The sequence below is a fragment of the Bombina bombina genome, chromosome 1, assembly GCF_027579735.1.
Source record: "Bombina bombina isolate aBomBom1 chromosome 1, aBomBom1.pri, whole genome shotgun sequence".
NCBI classification, from domain to species: Eukaryota; Metazoa; Chordata; class Amphibia; order Anura; family Bombinatoridae; genus Bombina; species Bombina bombina.
Window position 1 is genome coordinate 926,564,420 of NC_069499.1, and position 26,666 is coordinate 926,591,085.

Genomic DNA, 26,666 nt, shown 5'->3' on the forward strand with positions numbered 1-26,666 from the left:
CTGCAACTGTTTCATGTGAAACCATGCAAACTGATTCGCTGCTAAAGGTATCAGCCATCAAACCTAGAAACCCCCATGCAAACCTTTGCTCAAGGAATTCACCTGCTTCAAATCCCAGACAGTTCACACAATCTCTGGCTCTTCCAAAAACGCTAAGCCATCATGTACAGAATAATTCCCAGCAAATAAACCTAGTATAATTGCATTAGAGAGGTTCTGAAAATGAAAATACTGAGCTGCAATCAAAAAGTATCACCATGGGTGAGTGATAAACCACAAGGACCAGACAGGGAATCACAGATAAAGTTCTAACAGCTACTCTGAAAGGTTTTGTCAAAGATCGTTTACAAAGTAACCAACCTGGAGGTAAGATTTAAACGACTATAAAATTGTACGTTAACTAGTTTAAATCAGTTGAAATTATGTTCATCAAACATTTGAAGGATTAGTAGCATAAACTTGTGGAAATAACTAACCAAAGCTAGAAAAGCCTCAACCAGAAGAAAAACAGAATTTATGTTTACCTGATAAATTTCTTTCTCCTATGGTGTGTCCGGTCCACGGCTTCATCCTTACTTGTGGGATATTCTCTTCCCCTACAGGAAATGGCAAAGAGAGCACACAGCAAGAGCTGTCCATATAGCCCCCCCTCTGGCTCCGCCCCCCAGTCATTCGACAGACGGTTAGGAGAAAAAGGAGAAACTATAGGGTGCCGTGGTGACTAGTGTATGGAATAATTTTTTTTAAACCTGACTAAAAGCCAGGGCGGGCCGTGGACCGGACACACCGTAGGAGAAATAAATTTATCAGGTAAACATAAAATCTGTTTTCTCCTACATTGGTGTGTCCGGTCCACGGCTTCATCCTTACTTGTGGGAACCAATACCAAAGCTTAAGGACACGGATGAAGGGAGGGAGCAAGTCAGGTTACCTAAACGGAAGGCACCACGGCTTGCAAAACCTTTCTCCCAAAAACAGCCTCCGAAGAAGCATAAGTATCGAATTTGTAAAATTTGGCAAAAGTATGCAGAGAAGACCAAGTCGCTGCCTTACAGATCTGATCAACAGAAGCCTCGTTCTTGAAGGCCCATGTGGAAGCTACAGCTCTAGTAGAGTGAACTGTAATTTGTTCAGGAGGCTGCCGTCCGGCAGTCTCATAAGCCAATCGGATGATGCTTTTCAGCCAAAAAGAAAGAGAGGTAGCAGTAGCTTTCTGCCCTCTCCTCTTACCAGAATAAACGACAAACAAGGATGATGTCTGTCTGAAATCCTTAGTTGCTTCTAAATAGAATTTTAAAGCACGGACCACATCTAGGTTTTGTAACAAACGTTCCCTTCTTCGAAACTGGATTCGGACACAGAGAAGGAACAACTATTTCCTGGTTAATATTCCTGTTGGAAACCACCTTTGGAAGAAAACCAGGCTTGGTACGTAAAACTACCTTATCTGTATGGAATACCAGATAGGGAGAAGTACACTGCAAAGCAGATAATTCAGAAACTCTTCTAGCAGAAGAAATAGCAACCAAAAACAGAACTTTCCAAGATAGTAACTTAATATCTATGGAATGCATGGGTTCAAACGGAACCCCCTGAAGAACTGAAAGAACTAAATTTAGACTCCAAGGAGTAATAGGTCTGTAGACAGGCTTGATTCTAACACACACCTGTACAAACGCCTGTACATCTGGCACGGCTGCCAGACGTTTGTGTAACAAAACAGACAGAGCAGATATCTGTCCTTTTAAAGAACTAGCTGACAAACCTTTATCCAAACCCTCTTGGAGAAAGGAAAGTATCCTAGGAATTTTAATTTTACTCCAAGAGAATCCCTTGGATTTGCACCAACAGATATATTTTTATGGTAAATTTTCCTAGTCACAGGTTTTCTGGCTTGGACCAGAGTATCTATAACTGAATCTGAAAACCCACGCTTAGATAAAATCAAGTGTTCAATTTCCAAGCAGTCAGTTGCAGAGAGACTAGATTTGGATGTTCGAATGGACCTTGTACTAGAAAATCCTGTCTCAAAGGTAGCTTCCATGGTGGAGCCGATGACATATTCACCAGGTCTGCATACCAAGTCCTGTGTGGCCACGCAGGAGCTATCAGAATCACTGAGGCCTTCTCCTGTTTGATCCTGGCTACAAGCCTGGGAAGGAGAGGGAACGGTGGAAACACATAAGCTAGGTTGAACGACCAAGGTGCCACCAATGCATCCACTAGTGTCGCCTTGGGATCCCTGGACCTGGACCCGTAGCGAGGAACCTTGGAGTTCTGACGGGACGCCATCAGATCCATGTCTGGAATGCCCCATGGTCGAGTTAACTGGGCAAAGACCTCCGGGTGGAGTTCCCACTCCCCCTGACGGAAAGTCCGCCTCCCAGTTGTCTACTCCTGGGATGTGAATTGCAGATAGATGGCAGGAGTGATCCTCCGCCCATTTGATGATCTTGGATACCTCTCTCATCGCCAAGGAACTCTTTGTTCCCCCCTGATGATTGATGTACGCTACAGTCGTCATGTTGTCCGACTGAAATCTTATGAATCTGGCCTTCGCTAGTTGAGGCCAAGCCAGGAGCGCATTGAATATCGCTCTCAGTTCCAAAATGTTTATCGGGAGAAGAGACTCTTCCCGAGACCATAGACCCTGAGCTTTCAGGGAGTCCCAGACCGCGCCCCAGCCTAAGAGACTGGCGTCGGTCGTGACAATGACCCACTCTGGCCTGCGGAAACTCATTCCCTGAGACAGGTGATCTTGAGTCAACCACCAGCGGAGTGAGTCTCTGGTTAACTGGTCTACTTGAATCTGGGGAGACAAGTCTGCATAATCCCCATTCCATTGTTTGAGCATGCACAATTGTAATGGTCTTAGATGAATTCGAGCAAAAGGAACCACGTCCATTGCTGCAACCATTAATCCTATTACCTCCATGCACTGAGCTATGGAAGGCTGAGGAATAGATTGAAGAACTTGACAAGCGTTTAGAAGCTTTAACTTTCTGACCTCTGTCAGAAAAATCTTCATTTCTACAGAATCTATTATTGTTCCTAGAAAAGGAACCCTTGTGGACGGGGACAGGGAACTCTTTTCTATGTTCACCTTCCACCCGTGAGACCTGAGAAAGGCTAAAACAATGTCTGTATGAGCCTTTGCTTTGGAAAGGGACGACGCTTGGATTAGAATGTCGTCTATGTAAGGTGCTACAGAAATGCCCCTCGGCCTTAGAACCGCTAGAAGGGACCCTAGTACCTTTGTGAAAATTTTGGGAGCAGTGGCTAAACCGAATGGAAGAGCCACGAACTGGTAATGTTTGTCCAGAAAGGCGAACCTTAGGAACTGATGGTGATCTTTGTGGATAGGAATATGCAGGTAGGAATATGCAGGTACGCATCCTTTAAGTCCACGGTAGTCATATATTGACCCTCCTGGATTGTTGGTAAGATCGTCCGAATGGTTTCCATTTTGAATGATGGAACTCTGAGGAATTTGTTTAAGATTTTTAAATCCAGAATTGGCCTGAAAGTTCCCTCTTTTTTGGGAACTACAAACAGGTTTGAGTAAAAACCCAGAGCTTGTTCCGCTGTTGGAACTGGGTGTATCACTCCCATCTTTAATAGGTCTCCTACGCAATGTAAGAATGCCTGTCTCTTTATCTGGTCTGAAGATAAGCGAGACATGTGGAACCTTCCCCTTGGAGGGAGTTCCTTGAACTCTAGGAGATACCCCTGAGAGACTATTTCTAGTGCCCAGGGATCTGGAACATCTCTTGCCCAAGCCTGAGCAAAGAGAGAAAGTCTGCCCCCTACTAGATCCGCTCCTTACATCAAAAATATAAAATGAACTAACATAACCAGCCATACAAGTTAGAGTATGGTTCCAACATCTTGAAGGGAGTCTACTCCAGAATTTTTATAGTTTAAAAAGATAGATATTCCCCTTATTACCCATTCCCCAGTTTTGCATAACCAACACGGTTATATTCATATACTTTTTACCTCTGTGATTACCTTGTATCTAAGCCTCTGCAGACTGCCCCCTTATTTCAGTTCTTTTGACAGACTTGTATCTTTAGCCAATCAGTGCCTTCTCATAACTAACTCCACATGCGTGAGCACAATGTTACATATATGGCACACACAAACTAACGCCCTTTAGCTGTGAAAAACTGTTAATGCATTCAGATAAGAGCTGGCCTTCAAGGGATTTGGAATTTGCATAGGAGACTACCTAGGTTTAGCTTTCAACTAAGAAATCCAAGAAAACAAAGCAAATTTGATAAAAATAAATTGGAAAGTTTTTTTAAAATTAGATGCCCTTTATGAATCAGGAAAGTTTATTTTTGACTAGACTGTCCCAGTAAGACTTCCGAGAGGCATTTCTTCCTACTCCAGTGGTCGTAGGACATATACCTACCAATTGATATTGTTCCATAAGAGTTAGAGAGAAAAAAACAAAATTTATGCTTACCTGATAAATTTCTTTCTTTTGCGATGTACAGAGTCCACTAATTCACCCTAACTTGTGGGATATTGTCCTTCCTGACAGGAAGTAGCAAAGAGAGCACCACAGCAAAGCTGTCTATATAGCTCCCCCCTTAACTCCACCCCCCAGTCATTCAACCGAAGGCCAAGGAAGAAAAGGAGAAACTATAAGGTGCAGAGGTGACTGAAGTTTACATAAAAAAATACTGACTGTCTTCAATAGACAGGGCGGGCCGTGGACTCGGTACATCGCAAAAGAAAGAAATTTATCAGGTAAGCATAAATTTTGTTTTCTTTTGCATGATGTACCGAGTCCACAGATTCATCCTAACTTGTGGGATACCAATACCAAAGCTTTAGGACACAGATGAAGGGAGGGACAAGACAGGAACCTAAACGGAAGGCACCACTGCTTGCAAAAACTCTCTCCCAAAAATAGCCTCTGAAGAAGCAAAAGTATCAAATTTGTAAAATTTTGAAAAGGTATGAAGCGAAGACCAAGTCGCAGCCTTACAAATCTGTTCAACAGAAGCATCATTTTTAAAAGCCCATGTGGAAGCCACCGCTCTAGTAGAATGAGCTGTAATCCTTTCAGGAGGCTGCTGTCCAGCAGTCTCATAAGCCAAACGGCTGATGCTTTTCAGCCAAAAGGAAAGAGAAACAAAAAAAGAAAGGGCGCCTCCTAGTGTAGCCAATTTTTGTAAGTAGATAATATATATTCGCAGATTTTGTACTCACATGTAGTGAAGGCAACGATAATGCCTAGGTAGATGGTCTGGAAACTTATCAGTGTCCCAGTTGACTGTGCACCATGAGAAGGGCTGCTCCTCTTGAATGGAAAAGATCTGGAAAACTGGAAAAATATACAGAGGGCGACTCCTAGTGCAAATCAGTTGATACAGTTGTAAGCCCCAAATGATCCCTTTAGAGAGATACTCACATATTATGGAGCACACTATAGTGCTAATGAGGCAAGCTGGGTATATTATGGTGGCCCAGCGCACATAACACTCTGGCAAGCAGTGGATCAATGTAGCAAATAAAAGATAGGAGACTCCAGAAGTATATCAAAAATGAGTTTTATAAATATAAATAAATGAACATAAAAACAATCAGTAAAACACGCTACGCGTTTCTCAGAGCTCACCACTCTGTTTCCTCAGGCAAGTTCTACTGAAATATGACTGAAGTCTCCTATTTAAACCCAAAAAAACTAATTGGGATGTCGGTTACACCCATTACACACCCTTTTAATTAGCTCTTGCTACTATTACCATAGCAACTCTGCTGACTCCACCTAACATTCCTTAAATGGCATATACAACATGTTTTATATATTTACTACAGAGATCTGATAAAGATAACTTCGTATGTTATTCAACATTGGTTAAATTCTTAGTACAATGTAACAGATCATCCTATAAAACTAAGGAACACTTACATTTGTATAGATAAATCTATCAACCAAAAACCTATATTTATCACAATAGAGTGACTGTATTTATTTGTAGTTTATATACTTTCCAAATAAAAATAAGTATATGGTACTTAGCTTTATCTTCTTGTTTTTTGTTTGCAGTGCTAGAACCATCTTGTGTTGCAGTATGTGTGAGATATAGCTAATCGATGTATGTAGTTTTTCGCTCGACTTTTGTTTCCTTGTGTTGTCTTATGCAATTGACGGGATTTTCTTATGTTTACTCTTAAAATTCGCTGCGCTCAATGCCGGAAGTGGTCATGAGCAGTTGCGGTCTAGACCAATGTTATTGTATAATTACAGTGTTGTGCACTAAATGTCCAATGAAATATAGAGGTGTGTGCCAGTCATCCAATCAGTGATTTTCTAGAATGGGCCAATCAGTGTAAGTCTGTCGTTCTCTATGTTTGAAATTAGTGCTGATCTTTACCTGTATAGCCTTTAGCTTATATAGCTGTCACCGAACAGACTGAATATCCGGCTATATTGTTACTAGTTTTGATCCTTAAGTTCCTTACTATATATAGAAAAATACCCTTATCTATTAAGTCAAATTAATTTTTGATTGCAAATCATGAACTGAATAAAGGACAATTGTGCCGTAATCTCAATGTTGATGCTGAACTAAAAAAATGTTTTTCTTCACCCCCCATATAGAGGTGTGTCCGTATGAACCAATGATCTTTTATGGATGTTAATAACACTTGTATATATAGATTTAATGTGCTCACGGGCTGATCTTATGACATTAGCTAAACTTTACTTTTATGGATGTTAATAACACTTATATATATAGATTAAATGTGCTCACGAGCTGATATTATGACGTTAACTAAACTTTACTACCAATGGAGTGTCCGTTAGATTTCTATAAGGCTGCATTAAAAGTGTGATGTGAACTATTAACTTTTATGAAATTAATATATAAATTACTTTTAAGATGGAGCTAACCAAGTAATAGAATATTAGCTGTTCTAGTTCATAACTACTCACAGTGGGCACCAACATTTGATGTTGATGTCTATAAGCTATAATGTGTATTTATGAATATATGTGTGTATACAGTTTATTGATATATGACAAACTATTATAGTGACCCCATGTATAATAATTACCCTATTATAATGTGCTTGTGTATTATAAGTTGTTAACTAACTGTGAATTATTAATAAAGAATGAATATATGTGTGTATACAGTTTATTGATATATGACATACTATTATAGTGACCCCATGTATAATAATTACCCTATTATAATGTGCTTGTGTATTATAAGTTGTTGCCTAACTGTGAATTATTAATAAAGAGATCATATAATATATATACTAATTATATGTGTGATGGTAGAAGGATATAGAATATCCTTCTACCATCACACATATAATTAGTATATATATTATATGATCTCTTTATTAATAATTCACAGTTAGGCAACAACTTATAATACACAAGCACATTATAATAGGGTAATTATTATACATGGGGTCACTATAATAGTTTGTCATATATCAATAAACTGTATACACACATATATTCATTCTTTATTAATAATTCACAGTTAGTTAACAACTTATAATACACAAGCACATTATAATAGGGTAATTATTATACATGGGGTCACTATAATAGTTTGTCATATATCAATAAACTGTATACACACATATATTCATAAATACACATTATAGCTTATAGACATCAACATCAAATGTTGGTGCCCACTGTGAGTAGTTATGAACTAGAACAGCTAATATTCTATTACTTGGTTAGCTCCATCTTAAAAGTAATTTATATATTAATTTCATAAAAGTTAATAGTTCACATCACACTTTTAATGCAGCCTTATAGAAATCTAACGGACACTCCATTGGTAGTAAAGTTTAGTTAACGTCATAATATCAGCTCGTGAGCACATTTAATCTATATATATAAGTGTTATTAACATCCATAAAAGTAAAGTTTAGCTAATGTCATAAGATCAGCCCGTGAGCACATTAAATCTATATATACAAGTGTTATTAACATCCATAAAAGATCATTGGTTCATACGGACACACCTCTATATGGGGGGTGAAGAAAAACATTTTTTTAGTTCAGCATCAACATTGAGATTACGGCACAATTGTCCTTTATTCAGTTCATGATTTGCAATCAAAAATTAATTTGACTTAATAGATAAGGGTATTTTTCTATATATAGTAAGGAACTTAAGGATCAAAACTAGTAACAATATAGCCGGATATTCAGTCTGTTCGGTGACAGCTATATAAGCTAAAGGCTATACAGGTAAAGATCAGCACTAATTTCAAACATAGAGAACGACAGACTTACACTGATTGGCCCATTCTAGAAAATCACTGATTGGATGACTGGCACACACCTCTATATTTCATTGGACATTTAGTGCACAACACTGTAATTATACAATAACATTGGTCTAGACCGCAACTGCTCATGACCACTTCCGGCATTGAGCGCAGCGAATTTTAAGAGTAAACATAAGAAAATCCCGTCAATTGCATAAGACAACACAAGGAAACAAAAGTCGAGCGAAAAACTACATACATCGATTAGCTATATCTCACACATACTGCAACACAAGATGGTTCTAGCACTGCAAACAAAAAACAAGAAGATAAAGCTAAGTACCATATACTTATTTTTATTTGGAAAGTATATAAACTACAAATAAATACAGTCACTCTATTGTGATAAATATAGGTTTTTGGTTGATAGATTTATCTATACAAATGTAAGTGTTCCTTAGTTTTATAGGATGATCTGTTACATTGTACTAAGAATTTAACCAATGTTGAATAACATACGAAGTTATCTTTATCAGATCTCTGTAGTAAATATATAAAACATGTTGTATATGCCATTTAAGGAATGTTAGGTGGAGTCAGCAGAGTTGCTATGGTAATAGTAGCAAGAGCTAATTAAAAGGGTGTGTAATGGGTGTAACCGACATCCCAATTAGTTTTTTTGGGTTTAAATAGGAGACTTCAGTCATATTTCAGTAGAACTTGCCTGAGGAAACAGAGTGGTGAGCTCTGAGAAACGCGTAGCGTGTTTTACTGATTGTTTTTATGTTCATTTATTTATATTTATAAAACTCATTTTTGATATACTTCTGGAGTCTCCTATCTTTTATTTGCTACATTGATCCACTGCTTGCCAGAGTGTTATGTGCGCTGGGCCACCATAATATACCCAGCTTGCCTCATTAGCACTATAGTGTGCTCCATAATATGTGAGTATCTCTCTAAAGGGATCATTTGGGGCTTACAACTGTATCAACTGATTTGCACTAGGAGTCGCCCTCTGTATATTTTTCCAGTTTTCCAAAAGGAAAGAGAAGTCGCCGTAGCCTTTTGACCCCTACGCTTTCCAGAATAGACAACAAACAAAGATGATGTTTGACGAAAATCCTTGGTTGCCTGCAAATAAAATTTCAAAGCACGAACCACGTCCAAGTTGGGCAACAGACGTTCCTTCTTACAAGAAGGATTAGGACAGAGAAGGAACAACAATCTCTTGATTGATATTCCTGTTAGTAACAACCTTAGGTAGGAACCCAGGCTTGGTACGTAAAACCACCTTATCAGCATGGAACACCAGATAAGGTGAGTCACATTGTAATGCAGATAGTTCAGAAACTCTTCGAGCTGAAGAGATAGCAACTAGGAACAAAACTTTCCAAGATAAAAGCTTAATATCTATGGAATGCATGGGTTCAAACGGAACCCCCTGAAGAACTCTAAGAACTAAATTTAGACTCCATGGCGGAGCAATAGGTTTAAACACAGGCTTAATTCTAACTAAAGCCTGACAAAAAGGCCGAACGTCTGGAACATCTGCCAGACGCTTGTGCAACAAAATAGAGCAGATATCTGTCCCTTTAGGGAACTAGCTGATAATAATTTCTCCAATCCCTCTTGGAGAAAAGACAAAATCTTAGGAGTCCTGATTTTACTCCAGGAGAAGCCTTTGGATTCGCACCAAAAAAGATATTTACGCCATATCTTATGATAAATTTTCCTGGTAACAGGCTTTCGATCCTGAATCAAGGTATTTATGACTGACTCAGAGAAACCCCGCTTTGATAGAATCATGCGTTCAGTCTCCAAGCAGTCAGTTGCAGAGAAATTAGATTTGGATGCTTGAATGGACCTTGAATCAGAAGGTCCTGTCTCAATGGCAGAGACCATGGTGGAAGGGATGACATGTCCACCAGGTCTGCATACCAAGTCCTGCGTGGCCACGCAGGCGCTATCAAAATCACCAACGCTCACTCCTGTTTGATTCTGGCAATAAGACGTGGAAGGAAAGGTAAGGTGGAAACACATAAGCCAGGTTGAACGACCAGGGTACTGCTAGAGCATCCATCAGTACAGCCTGAGGATCCCTTGACCTGGAGCCGTAACAAGGAAGTTTGGCATTCTGACGAGACGCCATCAGATCCAACTCTGGTGTGCCCCATAGCCGCACCAGCTGAGCAAACACCTCCGGATGGAGTTCCGACTCCCCCGGATGAAAAGTCTGACGACTTAGAAAATCTGCCTCCCAGTTCTCTACACCTGGGATATAGATTGCTGACAGATGGCAAGAGTGAGTCTCTGCCCATTGGATTATCCTTGAGACCTCTATCATCGCTAAGGAACTCTTTGTTCCGCCCTGATGATTGATATAAGCCAAAGTCGTGATGTTGTCCGACTCAAACCTGATGAATCTGGCCGAAGCCAGCTGAGGCCATGCCTGGAGAGCATTAAATATATAGCTCTTAATTCCAGAATATTTATCGGTAGGAGAGCCTCCTCCCGAGTCCACAAACCCTGAGCTTTCAGGGAATTCCAGACTGCACCCCAGCCCAGAAGACTGGCGTCTGTCACTATAACCCATTCTGGCCTGCAGAAACACATTCCCTGGTACAGATGATCCTGTGACAACCACCAAAGAAGAGAGTCTCTGGTCTCTTGATCCAGATTTATCTGAGATAAATCCACATAATCCCCATTCCACTGATTCAGCATGCTAGTTGCAGTGGTCTGAGATACAAGCGAGCAAACGAAACAATGTCCATTGCTGCTACCATTAGTCTGATTACCTCCATACACTGAGCCACTGACGGCCGAGGAATGGAATGAAGAGCTCGGCAGGTGGACAAAATCTTTGATTTCCTGACCTCCGTCAGAAATATTTTCATGTCCACCGAGTCTATCAGAGTCCCTAGAAATGAAACTCTTGTGAGGGGGGAAAGAGAACTCTTTTTTACGTTCACTTTCCATCCGTGAGACCATAGAAAGGCCAACACCAAGTCCGTGTGAGACGTGGCTAGTTGGAAGGACGACGCTTGAATTAGAATGTCGTCTAGATAAGGCACCACTGCTATGCCCCGTGACCTTAGAACCGCCAGAAGGGACCCTAGCACCTTCGTGAAGATTTGCGGCGCTGTGGCCAACCCGAAAGGAAGAGCCACAAACTGATAATGCTTGTCCAGAAAGGCGAACCTTAGGAACTGGTGATCTTTGTGGATAGGAATGTGTAGATACGCATCCTTTAAGTCCACGGTGGTCATATATTGACCCTCCTGGATCAATGGTAAGATAGTCCGAATGGTCTCCATCTTGAAAGATGGAACTCTTAGGAAGTGGTTTAGGATCTAAGAGAAAGATGGAACCTCCCCCATGGAGGGGAATCCTTGAAATCTAGAAGGTATCCCTGGGTTACAATTTCTACTGCCCAGGAATCCTGAACGTCTCTTGCCCAGGCCTGAGCAAAGAGAGAGAGTCTGCCCCTACTAGATCAAGTCCCGGATCGGGGGCTACCCCTTCATGCTGACTTAGTGGCAGCAGCAGGCTTTTTGGCCTGTCTACTCTTGTTCCAAGCCTGATTAGGTCTCCAGGTTGGCTTGGACTGAGCAAAGTTACCCTCTTGCTTTGCAGCAGGGGAAGAGGTAGAGGGACCGCTCTTGAAGTTTTCGAAAGGAACGAAAATTATTTTGTTTGGTCCTAGTCTTATTTGACTTATCCTGAGGGAGGGTATGACCCTTCCCTCCAGTAATGTCTGAAATGATCTCTTTTAATGCAGGCCCGAATAGGGTCTTACCTTTGAAAGGGATCGACAAAAACTTTAGATGACAGATCAGCTGACCAGGACTTAAGCCATAACGTTCTACGCGCTAAAATGGCAAAACCTGAATTCTTAGCCGCTAATTTAGCAAGATGAAAAGCGGCGTCTGTAATAAAAGAATTAGCCAACTTAAGAGCCTTAATTCTGTCCAAAATATCATCTAGTGGGGTCTCCATCTGAAGAGTCTCTTCTAGAGCCTCAAACCAAAAGGCAGCTGCAGTGGTTACCGGAACAATGCACGCTATAGGTTGGAGAAGAAAACCTTGATGAACAAACATTTTCTTTAGGAGACCCTCTAATTTTTTATCCATAGGATCAATGAAAGCACAACTGTCTTCAATAGGTATAGTTGTACGCTTAGCCAGGGTAGAAATAGCTCCCTCCACCTTAGGGACCGTCTGCCTTGAGTCCTTTATGGTGTCAGAAATGGGAAACATTTTCTTAAAAACAGGAGGGGGAGAGAACGGAATACCTGGTTTATCCCACTCCTTAGTAACAATGTCTAAAATCCTCTTAGGGACCGGAAAAACATCAGTGTAGGCAGGAACCTCTAAATATTTGTCCATTTTACACAATTTCTCTGGAACTACAATAGGGTCACAATCATCCAGAGTAGCTAAAACCTCCCTAAGCAATAAGCGGAGGTGCTCTAGCTTAAATTTAAATGCTGTCATATCTGAATCTGTCTGGGGGAACGTCTTTCCTGAATCAGAAATCTCTCCCTCAGACATCCAATCCCTCATCCCTACTTCAGAACCTTGTGAGGGAATATCGGATACGGCTACTAAAGCGTCAGAAGGCTCAGCATTTGTTCTTAACCCAGAGCTACTGCGCTTCCCTTGCAAACCAGGCAGCTTAGATAAAACCTCTGTGAGGGTAGTATTCATAACTGAAGCCATATCCTGCAAGGTGAAAGAATTAGACGCACTAGAAGTACTTGGCGTCGCTTGTGTGGGCGTTACTGGTTGTGACACTTGGGGAGAACTAGATGGCAAAACCTGATTTCCTTCTGTCTGAGAATCATCTAATGCCAAACTTTTATAAGTCAAAATATGCTGTTTGCAATTTATAGACATATCAGTACAAGTGGGACACATTCTAAGAGGGGGTTCCACAATGGCTTCTAAACAAATTGAACAATGAGTTTCCTCAGTGTCAGACATGTTTAACAGACTAGTAATAAAGCAAGCAAGCTTGGAAAACACTTTATTTAATGAAAAAAACACAATTTGCAAAAACGGTACTGAGCCTTTAAGAGAAAAAAAAGGCATACACAAACTGCAAAACAGGTTAAAATTGCTTCATTTTTTCTGAAATTTTAACAGTGTACCCACTAAGCTTTAGAAGTTTTGCACCACAAGTTAATAAGCAATAAACCCCCAAATGACAAAACCGGATTGAAAAATGTGTAAAACCGGTTAAACACCCCTATAAGCACCCTACCTGCCCTTAGGAACGATAATATGGGGTTAAAGCTTCGAATAGGCCCTCAGAAGATCATCAGGACCTCAGGAGAAATTGCTTGCTGCTTGTCTGTATAACTGAATGCGCAACTAAGGCGCGAAAATAGGCCCCGCCCACCTCACTCGATGTTACTGGGGCCTATTCAAATTTAACAAAAACTTAGTTTGAAAACCATGTGGGTTATAACAAACCCAAAATAAGCCAAATGACCCCTCAAGCAAACGTCCCATAAACCAAAATGTTACTCCCAGAACACACAAATTTTGTACCAATTTCATATACACAAACTGAGTGCCCAAAAAAAAGTTTTAGCCCTTTATGCAAGCTAGTAAAATCTCTTTCATACTAGGATTACTGCTTACCCTAACCCTAATGGGGATACTGTCAGCCTTTCTGAGTTAACACAGTCTCTGCAGAAAAATGACTGAACATACCTTATTGCTGTATAGCAAGAACCGTTCCTCACACTGAAGTTTTCCTGTACTCCTCAGCTCATATGGGAACAGCAGTGGACCTTAGTTACAAATGCTAAGATCATCATCCTCCAGGCAGAAATATTCATATATGTCCTGCCTGAGAGCAAATAGTACAAAACCAGTACCATTTAAAATAAACTCTTGATTGAAGATGAAATAAAAACTAACATTTTAACACCTCTTCTCTTTACTCTTCCTGCTTAGAGCCAGTAAAGAGAATGACTGGGGGGTGGAGTTAAGGGGGGAGCTATATAGATAGCTCTGCTGTGGTGCTCTCTTTGCTACTTCCTGTTAGGAAGGACAATATCCCACAAGTTAGGATGAATCCGTGTACATTATGCAAAAGAAATACTAACATCTATAACACTAGAATGACTGCTTTCACATATGAAGTATATCAGCAATATAGTACCTCTATGTCAAAGTGTGATGGAAAGCAGTATCGAGGATCTACCATTTACATTAAAAAAAAATCAATAAAAGCGTACCACTTTAACGGAGCCTGAGGAGTAACAAAACAAAGTGTATAGCTTTAAACCAAGTCCTCTGTAAGATACCACCCCCTAATACAACATGGTGATTACAATCTGTGATACTCGAATGTGAGCCATGAGTGCAGGCAAGTACTCTATTTCATCTCTGTACTCGAAGGTCATAACAAAACCCATAGTAATTTGATAATGGGACCTTAAAGGGACAGTCTACAATAGAATGTCTATTGTTTAAAAGACAGATAATCCCTTTATTACCCATTCCCCAGTTTTGCATAAACAACACTGTTATATTAATATACTTTTTACCTCTGATTACCTTTTATCTAAGCATCTTCTCACAGCCCACTGATCACATGACTTTTTATTTATTATCTATTGACTTGCATTTAGTGCTGTGCTAACAAATAACTCCTCTGGTGTGAACACAATGTTATCTATATGGACCACATGAACTAGCAGTCTCCTGTTGTGAAAAGCAAATAAAAAAGCATGTGATAAGAGGCTGTCTGTAGTGGCTTAACATTTAAACTTCTAAATTTCTGCCTGTTTCTAAGTATATTAATATATCAATGTTGGTTGTGCAAAGCTGGGGAATGGGTAGTAAAGGCGTTATCTATCTTTTTTTTAACAATAACAATTTTAGTGTAGACTGTCCCTTTAAATGTGCTTTCAATATAGCAAAGTGAACTTAATGTGCCTTATATTTATCTAAAAACCATACATTTATAAAGACTTGTGTTACTTTGAGAATTTAGAAGCACTTCATCAGCAATTAAACACTTACAGAGATGTTTAATCTGACATGGTAGGTGTTGATCATAAAGTACCAATGTACACCAGGAAGATAGGAAAGAGGGAGAATGGAAACAGAACAGCAGAAATGATTAATTTGTAAAAAATAACTTGGTTTAATGATCTGTTTTACTTGATGGTGCCTCAGTGGAGTGGAGCATGTTTTTTGTAAAGCTGTTTAAAAACAAAATTTATGCTTACCTGATAAATTCATTTCTCCTGTAGTGTGGTCAGTCCACGGGTCATCATTACTTCTGGGATATTATCTCCTCCCCTACAGGAAGTGCAAGAGGATTCACCCAGCAGAGCTGCTATATAGCTCCTCCCCTCTACGTCACCTCCAGTCATTCGACCAAAGGACCAACGAGAAAGGAGAAGCCCAAGGGTGTAGTGGTGACTGGAGTATAATCCAAAACATTTTTTAGCCTGCCATAAAAAACAGGGCGGGCCGTGGACTGACCACACTACAGGAGAAATGAATTTATCAGGTAAGCATAAATTTTGTTTTCTCCTGTTAAGTGTGGTCAGTCCACGGGTCATCATTACTTCTGGGATACCAATACCAAAGCAAAAGTACACGGATGACGGGAGGGACAGGCAGGCTCTTTATACGGAGGGAACCACTGCCTGAAGAACCTTTCTCCCAAAAACAGCCTCCGAAGAAGCAAAAGTGTCAAACTTGTAAAATTTGGAAAAAGTATGAAGAGAAGACCAAGTTGCAGCCTTGCAAATCTGTTCAACAGAAGCCTCATTCTTAAAGGCCCAAGTGGAAGCCACAGCTCTAGTAGAATGAGCTGTAATTCTTTCAGGAGGCTGCTGTCCAGCAGTCTCATAGGCTAATCGTATTATGCTACGAAGCCAAAAAGAGAGAGAGGTAGCCGAAGCTTTTTGACCTCTCCTCTGGCCAGAATAAACGACAAACAGGGAAGACGTTTGACGAAAATCCTTAGTTGCCTGTAGATAAAATTTCAGAGCACGGACTACATCTAGATTGTGTAGCAGACGTTCCTTCTTCGAGGAAGGATTAGGACACAAAGATGGAACAACAATCTCTTGATTGATATTCCTGTTAGTGACCACCTTAGGTAGGAACCCAGATTTAGTACGCAGAACTACCTTGTCTGAATGAAAAATCAGATAAGGAGAATCACAATGTAAGGCAGATAACTCAGAGACTCTTCGAGCCGAGGAAATAGCCATTAAAAACAGAACTTTCCAAGATAACAACTTGATATCAATGGAATGAAGGGGTTCAAACGGAACACCCTGTAAAACATTAAGAACTAAGTTCAAACTCCATGGCGGAGCAACAGTTTTAAACACAGGCTTGATCCTAGCTAAAGCCTGACAAAAAGCTTGAACGTCCGGAACTTCTGACAGACGTTTGTGTAAAGGAATGGACAGAGCTGAGATCTGTCCCTTTAAGGAACTAGCGGATAAACCCTTTTCTAAACCTTCTTGTAGAAAAGACAATATCCTTGGAATCCTAACCTTACTCCATGAGTAACTCTTGGATTCGCACCAATATAAGTATTTACGCCATATTTTATGGTAAATCCTTCTGGTAACAGGCTTCCTAGCCTGTATTAAGGTATCAATAACTGGCTCAGAAAACCCACGTTTTGATAAAATCAAGCGTTCAATTTCCAAGCAGTCAGCTTCAGAGAAGTTAGATTTTGATGTTTGAATGGACCCTGGATCAGAAGGTCCTGTTTCAGAGGCAGAGACCAAGGCGGACAGGATGACATGTCCACTAGATCTGCATACCAAGTCCTGCGTGGCCATGCAGGTGCTATTAAAATCACTGATGCTCTCTCCTGTTTGATTCTGGCAATCAATCGAGGAAGCATCGGGAAGGGTGGAAACACATAAGCCATCTTGAAGGTCCAAGGTGCTGTCAGAGCATCTATCAGAACCGCTCCCGGATCCCTGGATCTGGACCCGTAGCGAGGAAGCTTGGCGTTCTGACGAGACGCCATGAGATCTATCTCTGGTTTGCCCCAACGTCGAAGTATTTGGGCAAAGACCTCCGGATGAAGTTCCCACTCCCCCGGATGAAAAGTCTGACGACTTAAGAAATCCGCCTCCCAGTTCTCCACTCCCGGGATGTGGATTGCAGACAGGTGGCAAGAGTGAGACTCTGCCCAGCGAATTATCTTTGATACTTCCATCATTGCTAGGGAGCTTCTTGTCCCTCCCTGATGGTTGATGTAAGCTACAGTCGTGATGTTGTCCGACTGAAACCTGATGAACCCCCGAGTTGTTAACTGGGGCCAAGCCAGAAGGGCATTGAGAACTGCTCTCAATTCCAGAATGTTTATTGGAAGGAGACTCTCCTCCTGATTCCATAGTCCCTGAGCCTTCAGAGAATTCCAGACAGCGCCCCAACCTAGTAGGCTGGCGTCTGTTGTTACAATTGTCCAGTCTGGCCTGCTGAATGGCATCCCCCTGGACAGATGTGGCCGATAAAGCCACCATAGAAGAGAATTTCTGGTCTCTTGATTCAGATTCAGAGTGGGGGACAAATCTGAGTAATCCCCATTCCACTGACTTAGCATGCACAATTGCAGCGGTCTGAGATGTAGGCGTGCAAAGGGGACTATGTCCATTGCCGCTACCATTAATCCGATCACCTCCATGCATTGAGCTACTGACGGGTGTTGAATGGAATGAAGGACACGGCATGCATTTTGAAGCTTTGTTAACCTGTCTTCTGTCAGGTAAATCTTCATTTCTACAGAATCTATCAGAGTCCCCAAGAAGGGAACTCTTGTGAGTGGAAAGAGAGAACTCTTCTTTTCGTTCACCTTCCATCCATGCGACCTTAGAAATGCCAGTACTAACTCTGTATGAGACTTGGCAGTTTGAAAGCTTGAAGCTTGTATCAGAATGTCGTCTAGGTACGGAGCTACCGAAATTCCTCGCGGTCTTAGTACCGCCAGAAGAGTACCCAGAACCTTTGTGAAGATTCTTGGAGCCGTAGCCAATCCGAATGGAAGAGCTACAAACTGGTAATGCCTGTCTAGAAAGGCAAACCTTAGATACCGGTAATGATTTCTGTGAATCGGTATGTGAAGGTAAGCATCCTTTAAATCCACTGTGGTCATGTACTGACCCTCTTGGATCATGGGCAAAATTGTTCGAATAGTTTCCATCTTGAACGATGGAACTCTTAGGAATTTGTTTAGGATCTTTAAATCCAAGATTGGCCTGAAAGTTCCCTCTTTTTTGGGAACTACAAACAGATTTGAGTAAAACCCTTGTCCTTGTTCCGACCGCGGAACTGGATGGATCACTCCCATTAATAAAAGATCTTGTACGCAGCGTAGAAACGCTTCCTTCTTTGTTTGGTTTGTTGACAACCTTGACAGATGAAATCTCCCTCTTGGGGGAGAGGATTTGAAGTCCAGAAGGTATCCCTGAGATATGATCTCTAACGCCCAGGGATCCTGAACATCTCTTGCCCAAGCCTGGGCGAAGAGAGAAAGTCTGCCCCCCACTAGATCCGGTCCCGGATCGGGGGCCCTCGATTCATGCTGTCTTAGGGGCAGCAGCAGGTTTCCTGGCCTGCTTGCCCTTGTTCCAGGACTGGTTAGGTTTCCAGCCTTGTCTGTAGCGAGCAACAGCTCCTTCCTGTTTTGGTGCAGAGGAAGTTGATGCTGCTCCTGCTTTGAAATTACGAAAGGAACGAAAATTAGACTGTCTAGCCTTAGCTTTGGCTTTGTCCTGAGGCAGGGCATGGCCTTTACCTCCTGTAATGTCAGCGATAATCTCTTTCAACCCGGGCCCGAATAAGGTCTGCCCTTTGAAAGGTATATTAAGCAATTTAGATTTAGAAGTAACATCAGCTGACCAGGATTTTAGCCACAGCGCTCTGCGTGCCTGAATGGCGAATCCGGAATTCTTAGCCGTAAGTTTAGTTAAATGTACTACGGCATCTGAAATAAATGAGTCAGCTAACTTAAGGGCTTTAAGTTTGTGTGTAATCTCATCTAGTGTAGATGATTGAAGTGTCTCTTCCAGAGACTCAAACCAAAATGCTGCTGCAGCCGTGACAGGCGCAATACAAGCAAGAGGTTGCAATATAAAACCTTGTTGAATAAACATTTTCTTAAGGTAACCCTCTAATTTTTTATCCATTGGATCTGAAAAAGCACAGCTATCCTCCACCGGGATAGTGGTACGCTTAGCTAAAGTAGAAACTGCTCCCTCCACCTTAGGGACCGTTTGCCATAAGTCCCGTGTGGTGGCGTCTATTGGAAACATTTTTCTAAATATCGGAGGGGGTGAGAACGGCACACCGGGTCTATCCCACTCCTTAGTAACAATTTCAGTAAGTCTCTTAGGTATAGGAAAAACATCAGTACTCGCCGGTACCGCAAAATATCTATCCAACCTACACATTTTCTCTGGTATTGCAACTGTGTTACAATCATTCAGAGCCGCTAATACCTCCCCTAGTAATACACGGAGGTTTTCCAGCTTAAATTTAAAATTTGAAATATCTGAATCCAGTCTGTTTGGATCAGAACCGTCACCCACAGAATGAAGTTCTCCGTCCTCATGTTCTGCCACCTGTGACGCAGTGTCTGACATGGCCCTAATATTATCAGCGCACTCTGTTCTCACCCCAGAGTGATCACGCTTACCTCTCAGTTCTGGTAATTTAGCCAAAACTTCAGTCATAACAGTAGCCATATCCTGTAATGTGATTTGTAATGGCCGCCCAGATGTACTCGGCGCTACAATATCACGCACCTCCCGAGCGGGAGATGCAGGTACTGACACGTGAGGCGAGTTAGTCGGCATAACTCTCACCTCGTTGTTTTGTGAAATATGTTCAATTTGTACAGATTGACTTTTATTTAAAGTAGCATCAATACAGTTAGTACATAAATTTCTATTGGGCTCCACTTTGGCATTAGCACATATAGCACATGTATCTTCCTCTGAATCAGACATGTTTAACACACTAGCAATTAACTAGCAACTTGGAAATGCTTTTCAAGTACTTTACAATAATATGAAAACGAACTGTGCCTATAAGAAGCACAGAAAAAATTATGACAGTTGAAATAAATAAATTATAGCATCAAATCTTTGTAAGAAATATACAATTTCAGCAAAGGATTGTTCCCATTAGCAAAGGATAACTAACCCTGACATGCAGAAAAAAATACACAAATAAACGTTTTTTATCACAGTCAACTACAATCTTCACAGCTCTGCTGTGAATGATTACCTCCCTCAAAACAAGCTTTGAAGATCCCTGAGTTCTGTAGAGATGAACCGGATCATGCAGGAAGAAAATGAACCTCTGACTGAGTTTTTTGATGCGTAGTAAAAGCGCCAAAAATGGCCCCTCCCCCTCACACATAACAGTGAGAGAGATCAGTAAACTGTTTAAATTTAAACAAAACTATTGCCAAGTGGAAAAAACAGTGCCCAAAACATTTTTTCACCCAGTACCTCAGAGAAATAAACGATTTTACATGCCAGCAAAAAACGTTTAACCTCAATAAATTAATTGTTATTTAAAAACCTATTGCAAGTCCCTGCAAATTAGGTTAAGTCTATGCATACAGTAAAAATCCAGTGAAGTACCATTCCCCAGAATACTGAAGTGTAAAATATACATACATGACAGCCTGATACCAGATACATCTACTGTATTTAAGGCTGAGTTTACATTATAACGGTATGGCAGGATTTTCTCATCAATTCCATGTCAGAAAATAATAAACTGCTACATACCTCTTTGCAGATTAACCTGCCCGCTGTCCCCTGATCGGAAGTTTACCTCTCCTCAGATGGCCGAGAAACAGCAATATGATCTTAACTACTCCGGCTAAAATCATAGAAAAAACTCAGGTAGATTCTTCTTCAAATTCTACCAGAGAATGAATAACACACTCCGGTGCTATTATAAAATAACAAACTTTTGATTGAAGGTAATAAACTAATTAAAATCACCACAGTCCTCTCACACATCCTATCTATTCGTTGGGTGCAAGAGAATGACTGGGGGTGACGTAGAGGGGAGGAGCTATATAGCAGCTCTGCTGGGTGAATCCTCTTGCACTTCCTGTAGGGGAGGAGATAATATCCCAGAAGTAATGATGACCCGTGGACTGACCACACTTAACAGGAGAAATAAATTACAGGAAGATCATCTGCTTATTTGTTTTTGGTCATAAATGGTTTGGCTGACAAGATAAAGGAGGAACGTTGAAATAATGTAATATGTGCTTCTAATAAGTGTCTAACTTCTGTTTGTAGTTTGCTTAAAAATGTGATGCTGTGCAAAACACATGAAAGTCCGAATTTAACTGCTACAGCTGAACATGACTGCAAGATAAATGGGATAGTGGATCTTTACAATACATAGTATAAGAAACGGGACATACTTGAGCTTTAGTTGTGTACGAGATCCCAGGTCAAATGACAGTTGTTGTATTAAAGAAAGTAGGACTGGCTGGGTCAGAGGGCAGGGATGCTGTCCAAACACTTGCTGGGGATCCACCGTTTCACACACGTACAGAATCAAGTTGAGGTCAGAGGCAGTCAGGGCCTGCCAGGAAAAAAAAATGAATATTAACAAATACTAGACCATAAACTAAAACCAGAGATTACCAAATCCTAGAGAATACAAGCTTTAAAAAGAAAAAAGTTTGACCAAAAAGACGGATTCCACAACACATTATGCAATTCATTACAAGAAATGCCATGGAGGCTTATCTGGTATTTCTTCCTGGATGGCCTCTCACCACCTAAAGATTAACATGTACAAGACTGAGCTCCTTCTTATTCCCCCCACAAGCTCTACGCCGACTTGTGACTTCTCTATCCCTATTGATGGCATCGCCATGGAGGCTTACCTGGTATTTCTTCCTGGATGGCCTCTCACCACCTAAAGATTAACATGTACAAGACTGAGCTCCTTCTTATTCCCCCCACAAGCTCTACGCCGACTTGTGACTTCTCTATCCCTATTGATGGTATCACCATTTCCCCATCGTCCCAAGTCCGCTGCCTCAGAGTTACACTTGACTCAAATCTATCCTTCGCACCCCCCCATATCCAATCGCTTTCTACATCCTGCCGCAATCATCTACGCAATATTTCCAAGATTCAACCTTTTCTGTACGCTAACACCACAAAGCAAATAATCCACTCACTTGTTATTTCCCGACTTGACTACTGCAATAACCTACTTACTGGCCTTCCTCTTTCACACCTTTCCCCTCTTCAATCCATCCTAAATGCCTCTGGCCAGGCTGATCCACCTTTCCCATTGCTCTGAATCTGCTGCACCTCTCTGCGAGTCCCTTCATTGGCTTCCCATTCACAGCAGAATTAAATTCAAAATTCTCACCCTTGCATGCAAAGCGCTCACCAACACCGCTCCCCTCTACCTATCCTCTCTAATCAACAAGTATACTCCAGCCCATCCACTAAGATCCAACAATGACCTGCTCCTTGCATCTGTGACTATCACCTCTTCTCATGCTAGACTGCAGCACCTACCCTCTGGAACACTCTCCCTCATGCTGTCAGGATTTGCCCTAATCTTTCTTCCTTTAAATGCTCTCTGAAGACTTTTCTGTTCAGAGAAGCCTAAATTTCTCTTACCTAACAACATTTCCCTCATCTAACTCTGCATTAACATCTTTCTCAATCTTGCAGTCCTCACCTCCTGTTTCTCAACCTCCTACCCTTCTAGATTGTAAGTTTCCGCGGGAATAGGGCCCTCAATTCCTCCTGTATGTATTTGTAAATGTTGTCCTGTCTCTTAGAAGTTTTATATTATTGTTTTATTGAAATGAACTGTACCCATGGATAGCGCGGCAGAATATGATGGCGCTTCATACATAAAGTATAATAATGGAGGCTACGCTAGACAGAACTGAAAGCATTGCTACAGAACTGAGAAAAGGCTCCAGCATTCCCTCTTTTTCTTCACCTTCTTCTGAAGCTGATCAACAAGAGTAATGCTGAATTAATGTAAAGGGACATCAAAGTGCAAAAAGAAAATGACCCAATGTGTTATATGCAACCAACAATGTAATAATAAAAATGAGGTAAATTAGCAAGCGTTAAACGCAATGTTAAAATCATTGAGCAGGTCTAAGCTTTCTGTAGGCTCAGTCCATTTAAATGGACACATCCTTAAAAACAATCATTCTATGAGTAAAACCAAGCTATTTTCGATACCAAGAAGCAATTTCCCATACATTTTATACTTTGCAACTGGTAGAAGAATGAATTGGGAACACATTAAGGGGAAACACAATGTCCATTTAATCTTGCCTAAATTATTCCATTTAAATTAACAAAACGCTGGTTTTTGCTACTTCAGTATGTAGGTGGAATAAAAAAAAAAAAGTGAGCTATTTTTGTTTTCATCTATTTCATTGCTTTTTTGTAGTTTTTTTTATAGCTGCTTCTTGTTATCCTTAGACAATGGAAAGTTTGTCTATAAGGGAAATACATACCTGCTGAAATGCCTCGTTGAGGTGGCCCTGCTGCATCAGCTGCAAAATGTGTGCTTGCTGGGACTGGAAGTCCATGTGAGAGGAAGGTATAGGAGTTCCAGCTGCTGACCGCATGGCCTGCATAATGCTAGATGTGACCGCAGCCTGCTGTTCTTTCATAGCGGTGCTTACTTCTTCTTTAATTATCCTCTGCACTTGCGTCAGAATGGAGTCTTGCATGCTTTGTACACAAAAAAAATAAACCATTATGAAGAAAGAGATCACATGGTTGTCAAAGTTAGGGGCAAGTGGATAACTAAATACAAAAATTGTAAAATATAATCAATAACATAGGAATAAAAAACAGGGTTTCTTTCAGTTTGTGGTGTGTTAGTTATCTGCACTGTCCCCTTTTTTTTTTTATAGACGTCACTAAGGAGTGACAAATCCTATTGAGGACAGCTGCTGTATTTGGGCAGACTTTTATAGACTGCTATCATGGTCACCCTGAACTTTAGATTGAAGCTTTGTCTATGGATATTTTCCTTTACTAGTGTATAAATGAAAAAAAAAAAATCATACCAAAAATTACAGAATTTAAAGTTTACTTTATTTTTCAATTGTAAAATGATTCTCGCAGCCCAGACAAGTGGGCTGAACATGTTTCTTTAGGTTATGCCTGAAGGTTTATTTCCATATAAAATGTAGACTGGCAAGTTTGTCTCAAACCATCTAAATACCTTTTTAAAAAGGCGTCTACAAAAAGTCCTCACATCTGTTCATCTGTTAGTTCAACCATATGTTACCGTGAAGAAAGTGACACAAGACAGAAGAAAATCAAACTGTCCAGAAGAAAAGCATTTTGACACCAACAAAGAACCTGTGTAGGCCAGGTATTAAAACATAGAGCTCCAAGTTCGGACCACCATGGGAAAATGTTTTCACTAATTTAGTCTTTTAAAAAATATTTATAAACCTGCATTATCTTATGTTTACTCATTTGTAGGTTACGTACAAATAAAGTTTTAGCACTAAGGATAAATGAGAGAACATATACGATATAATGCAGGTTTATAAATATTTTAGTATGATTTTGAAAATGACTGATCACCTAAACACCTTTCTCAGTGTGAAAGCCTAGCATGCAGTTCAGCTGAACATGTTTACAGAAAGAAATGAATACTTACTTGCCCACTGCTGCGTGCAGCTGGTGCTGGACCTCAGAACGCACATTGCCATTGATACTAGTGGACAGTTGCTCTGTAGTGCTTTGGAGAGACTCTATTAACTGCTGGAGCTGGGTGACCAGAGGGTCCCGTGCCTCCTGCTCATGGGCCTTTCTGGTTTTCAAATGTGTTTCAAGCTGCTGCATATCTGACATCAAGAGATAAGGCAGAACATTAACATCCTCCATGTACCACAGTACTGTGTTGCTTAAAAGTAAATATAAATGTCATATCCTTTAAAGGACAGTAAAGTCAAAATTAAGCTTCCATGATTCAGACAAAGCATGCAATTTTAAACAACTTAAGTCATCAAATATGCTTTGCTCTCCTGGTATCCTTTGTTGAAGAGCGAATCTAGGTAGGCTGATAGGAGCTCAGTAGCATGCACATGTCTTTCGCAATCTATGGCAGCAGTGTTTCTAACTATGTATAACAATACAATAAACAATATTGCAAACACTGCTGCCAAATGGCCAATGACACATGCACGCTAGCTCAGCTAACATAGGATTACTCTTTAACAAAGGATAACAAAAAAATTAAGTATAATTTATAATAGAATAAACTGGGACGTTGTTTAACCCTTTGAGTGCTAAGCACTTTCCCACCTGGGTGCTAATATTTTCTAAGGTTTCTTTTCTTTTATTTTTTAAACAAATTAACTTTTAATTTTTTTCAGACCCCCAAGACTTACACTGTTGGAAAGGTTAGGCGATTACCTTTCCAACAGTGGGTCTTAGGGGTCTGTAGCTGCTTAGATGCCTGAGATACAGGCTTCTAAGTAGCATATCCCCTCTTCCTATACTTAACATTGTTAAGTATAAATAAAGTTGCGCGGTGACGTCGTCACGTCATTGCGCGTGACGTCACCGCGCATCACGTGAATCCCCGGCGATGCCTGTCACTCTACAGGCACGATCGCCGGGGTAGGATCAGTTAGGAGCCCCCAGATCTCCCTCAAGGTGGGAGAGTGCTCATGACGGCTCTGAGCCGTCATTAGGCTCAGAGCCGTCATTAGCACTCAAAGGGTTAAAACTTCATGATATCTCCAATGCATTTAAGTTTAATTTTGACTTTACTGTCCTTTTAATGTGTAATTATGTAGAGGGCAAGTTAGAACACAGCATCTAACCACGTAGCATTGGTCTGTACAAATATGTTTATCTTAGAAGCTTGTCATTTCTCACCTGCACCGCTGAGCTTTAAAAGAAATTACAAAGTTCTCAGTATTAAATAATCAGTTTTCCATGGCCAGCTATTCTGTGCTGGACAGATGACAGCAAATAAATACATAATGAATAATAACTATAATAATTTGCGTATCTACTACATAATATAACAAGCATTACACACTTAATATATAAGAAGCTATGGGGTTGATCACAATCCTTAAGAAAATGTTATTAAAGTGAAGGTCAATTTTCATGTGAAAGTGCCCGGTTTTAAAAAAAAATATATTAAAAACAGGGGGGGGGGGTAGCCATGATTGGAGGATTCCCGGAATCATCATTGCTGACGTATGAAGAGGCTTGCTACGGGCTGGTGAAGCACTGGAGCGGCTTCAAGAAGAAAAGGTAAGTATATTTGAGGAAAACGGTTGAAATGTAAATTTTCATGAATTAAAGTGCCCTTGTTTTTAATAGTTTTTT

The 26,666-nt window shown here is 40.7% G+C and overlaps 1 protein-coding gene across 1 annotated transcript in view; it reads right to left on the reverse strand.

The window, feature by feature from the left end:
• Positions 1-26,666, reverse strand: part of EDC4 (enhancer of mRNA decapping 4) — a 425,877-nt gene that overhangs the window by 40,725 nt on the left and 358,486 nt on the right. The window contains exons 24-26 of the mRNA XM_053715906.1: positions 24,979-25,165; positions 23,813-24,032; positions 21,725-21,888 (exon numbers count right to left, since the gene is read on the reverse strand). Coding sequence (XP_053571881.1) covers positions 21,725-21,888; positions 23,813-24,032; positions 24,979-25,165 — 571 coding nt within the window. The remainder of the gene's footprint in view (positions 1-21,724; positions 21,889-23,812; positions 24,033-24,978; positions 25,166-26,666) is intronic.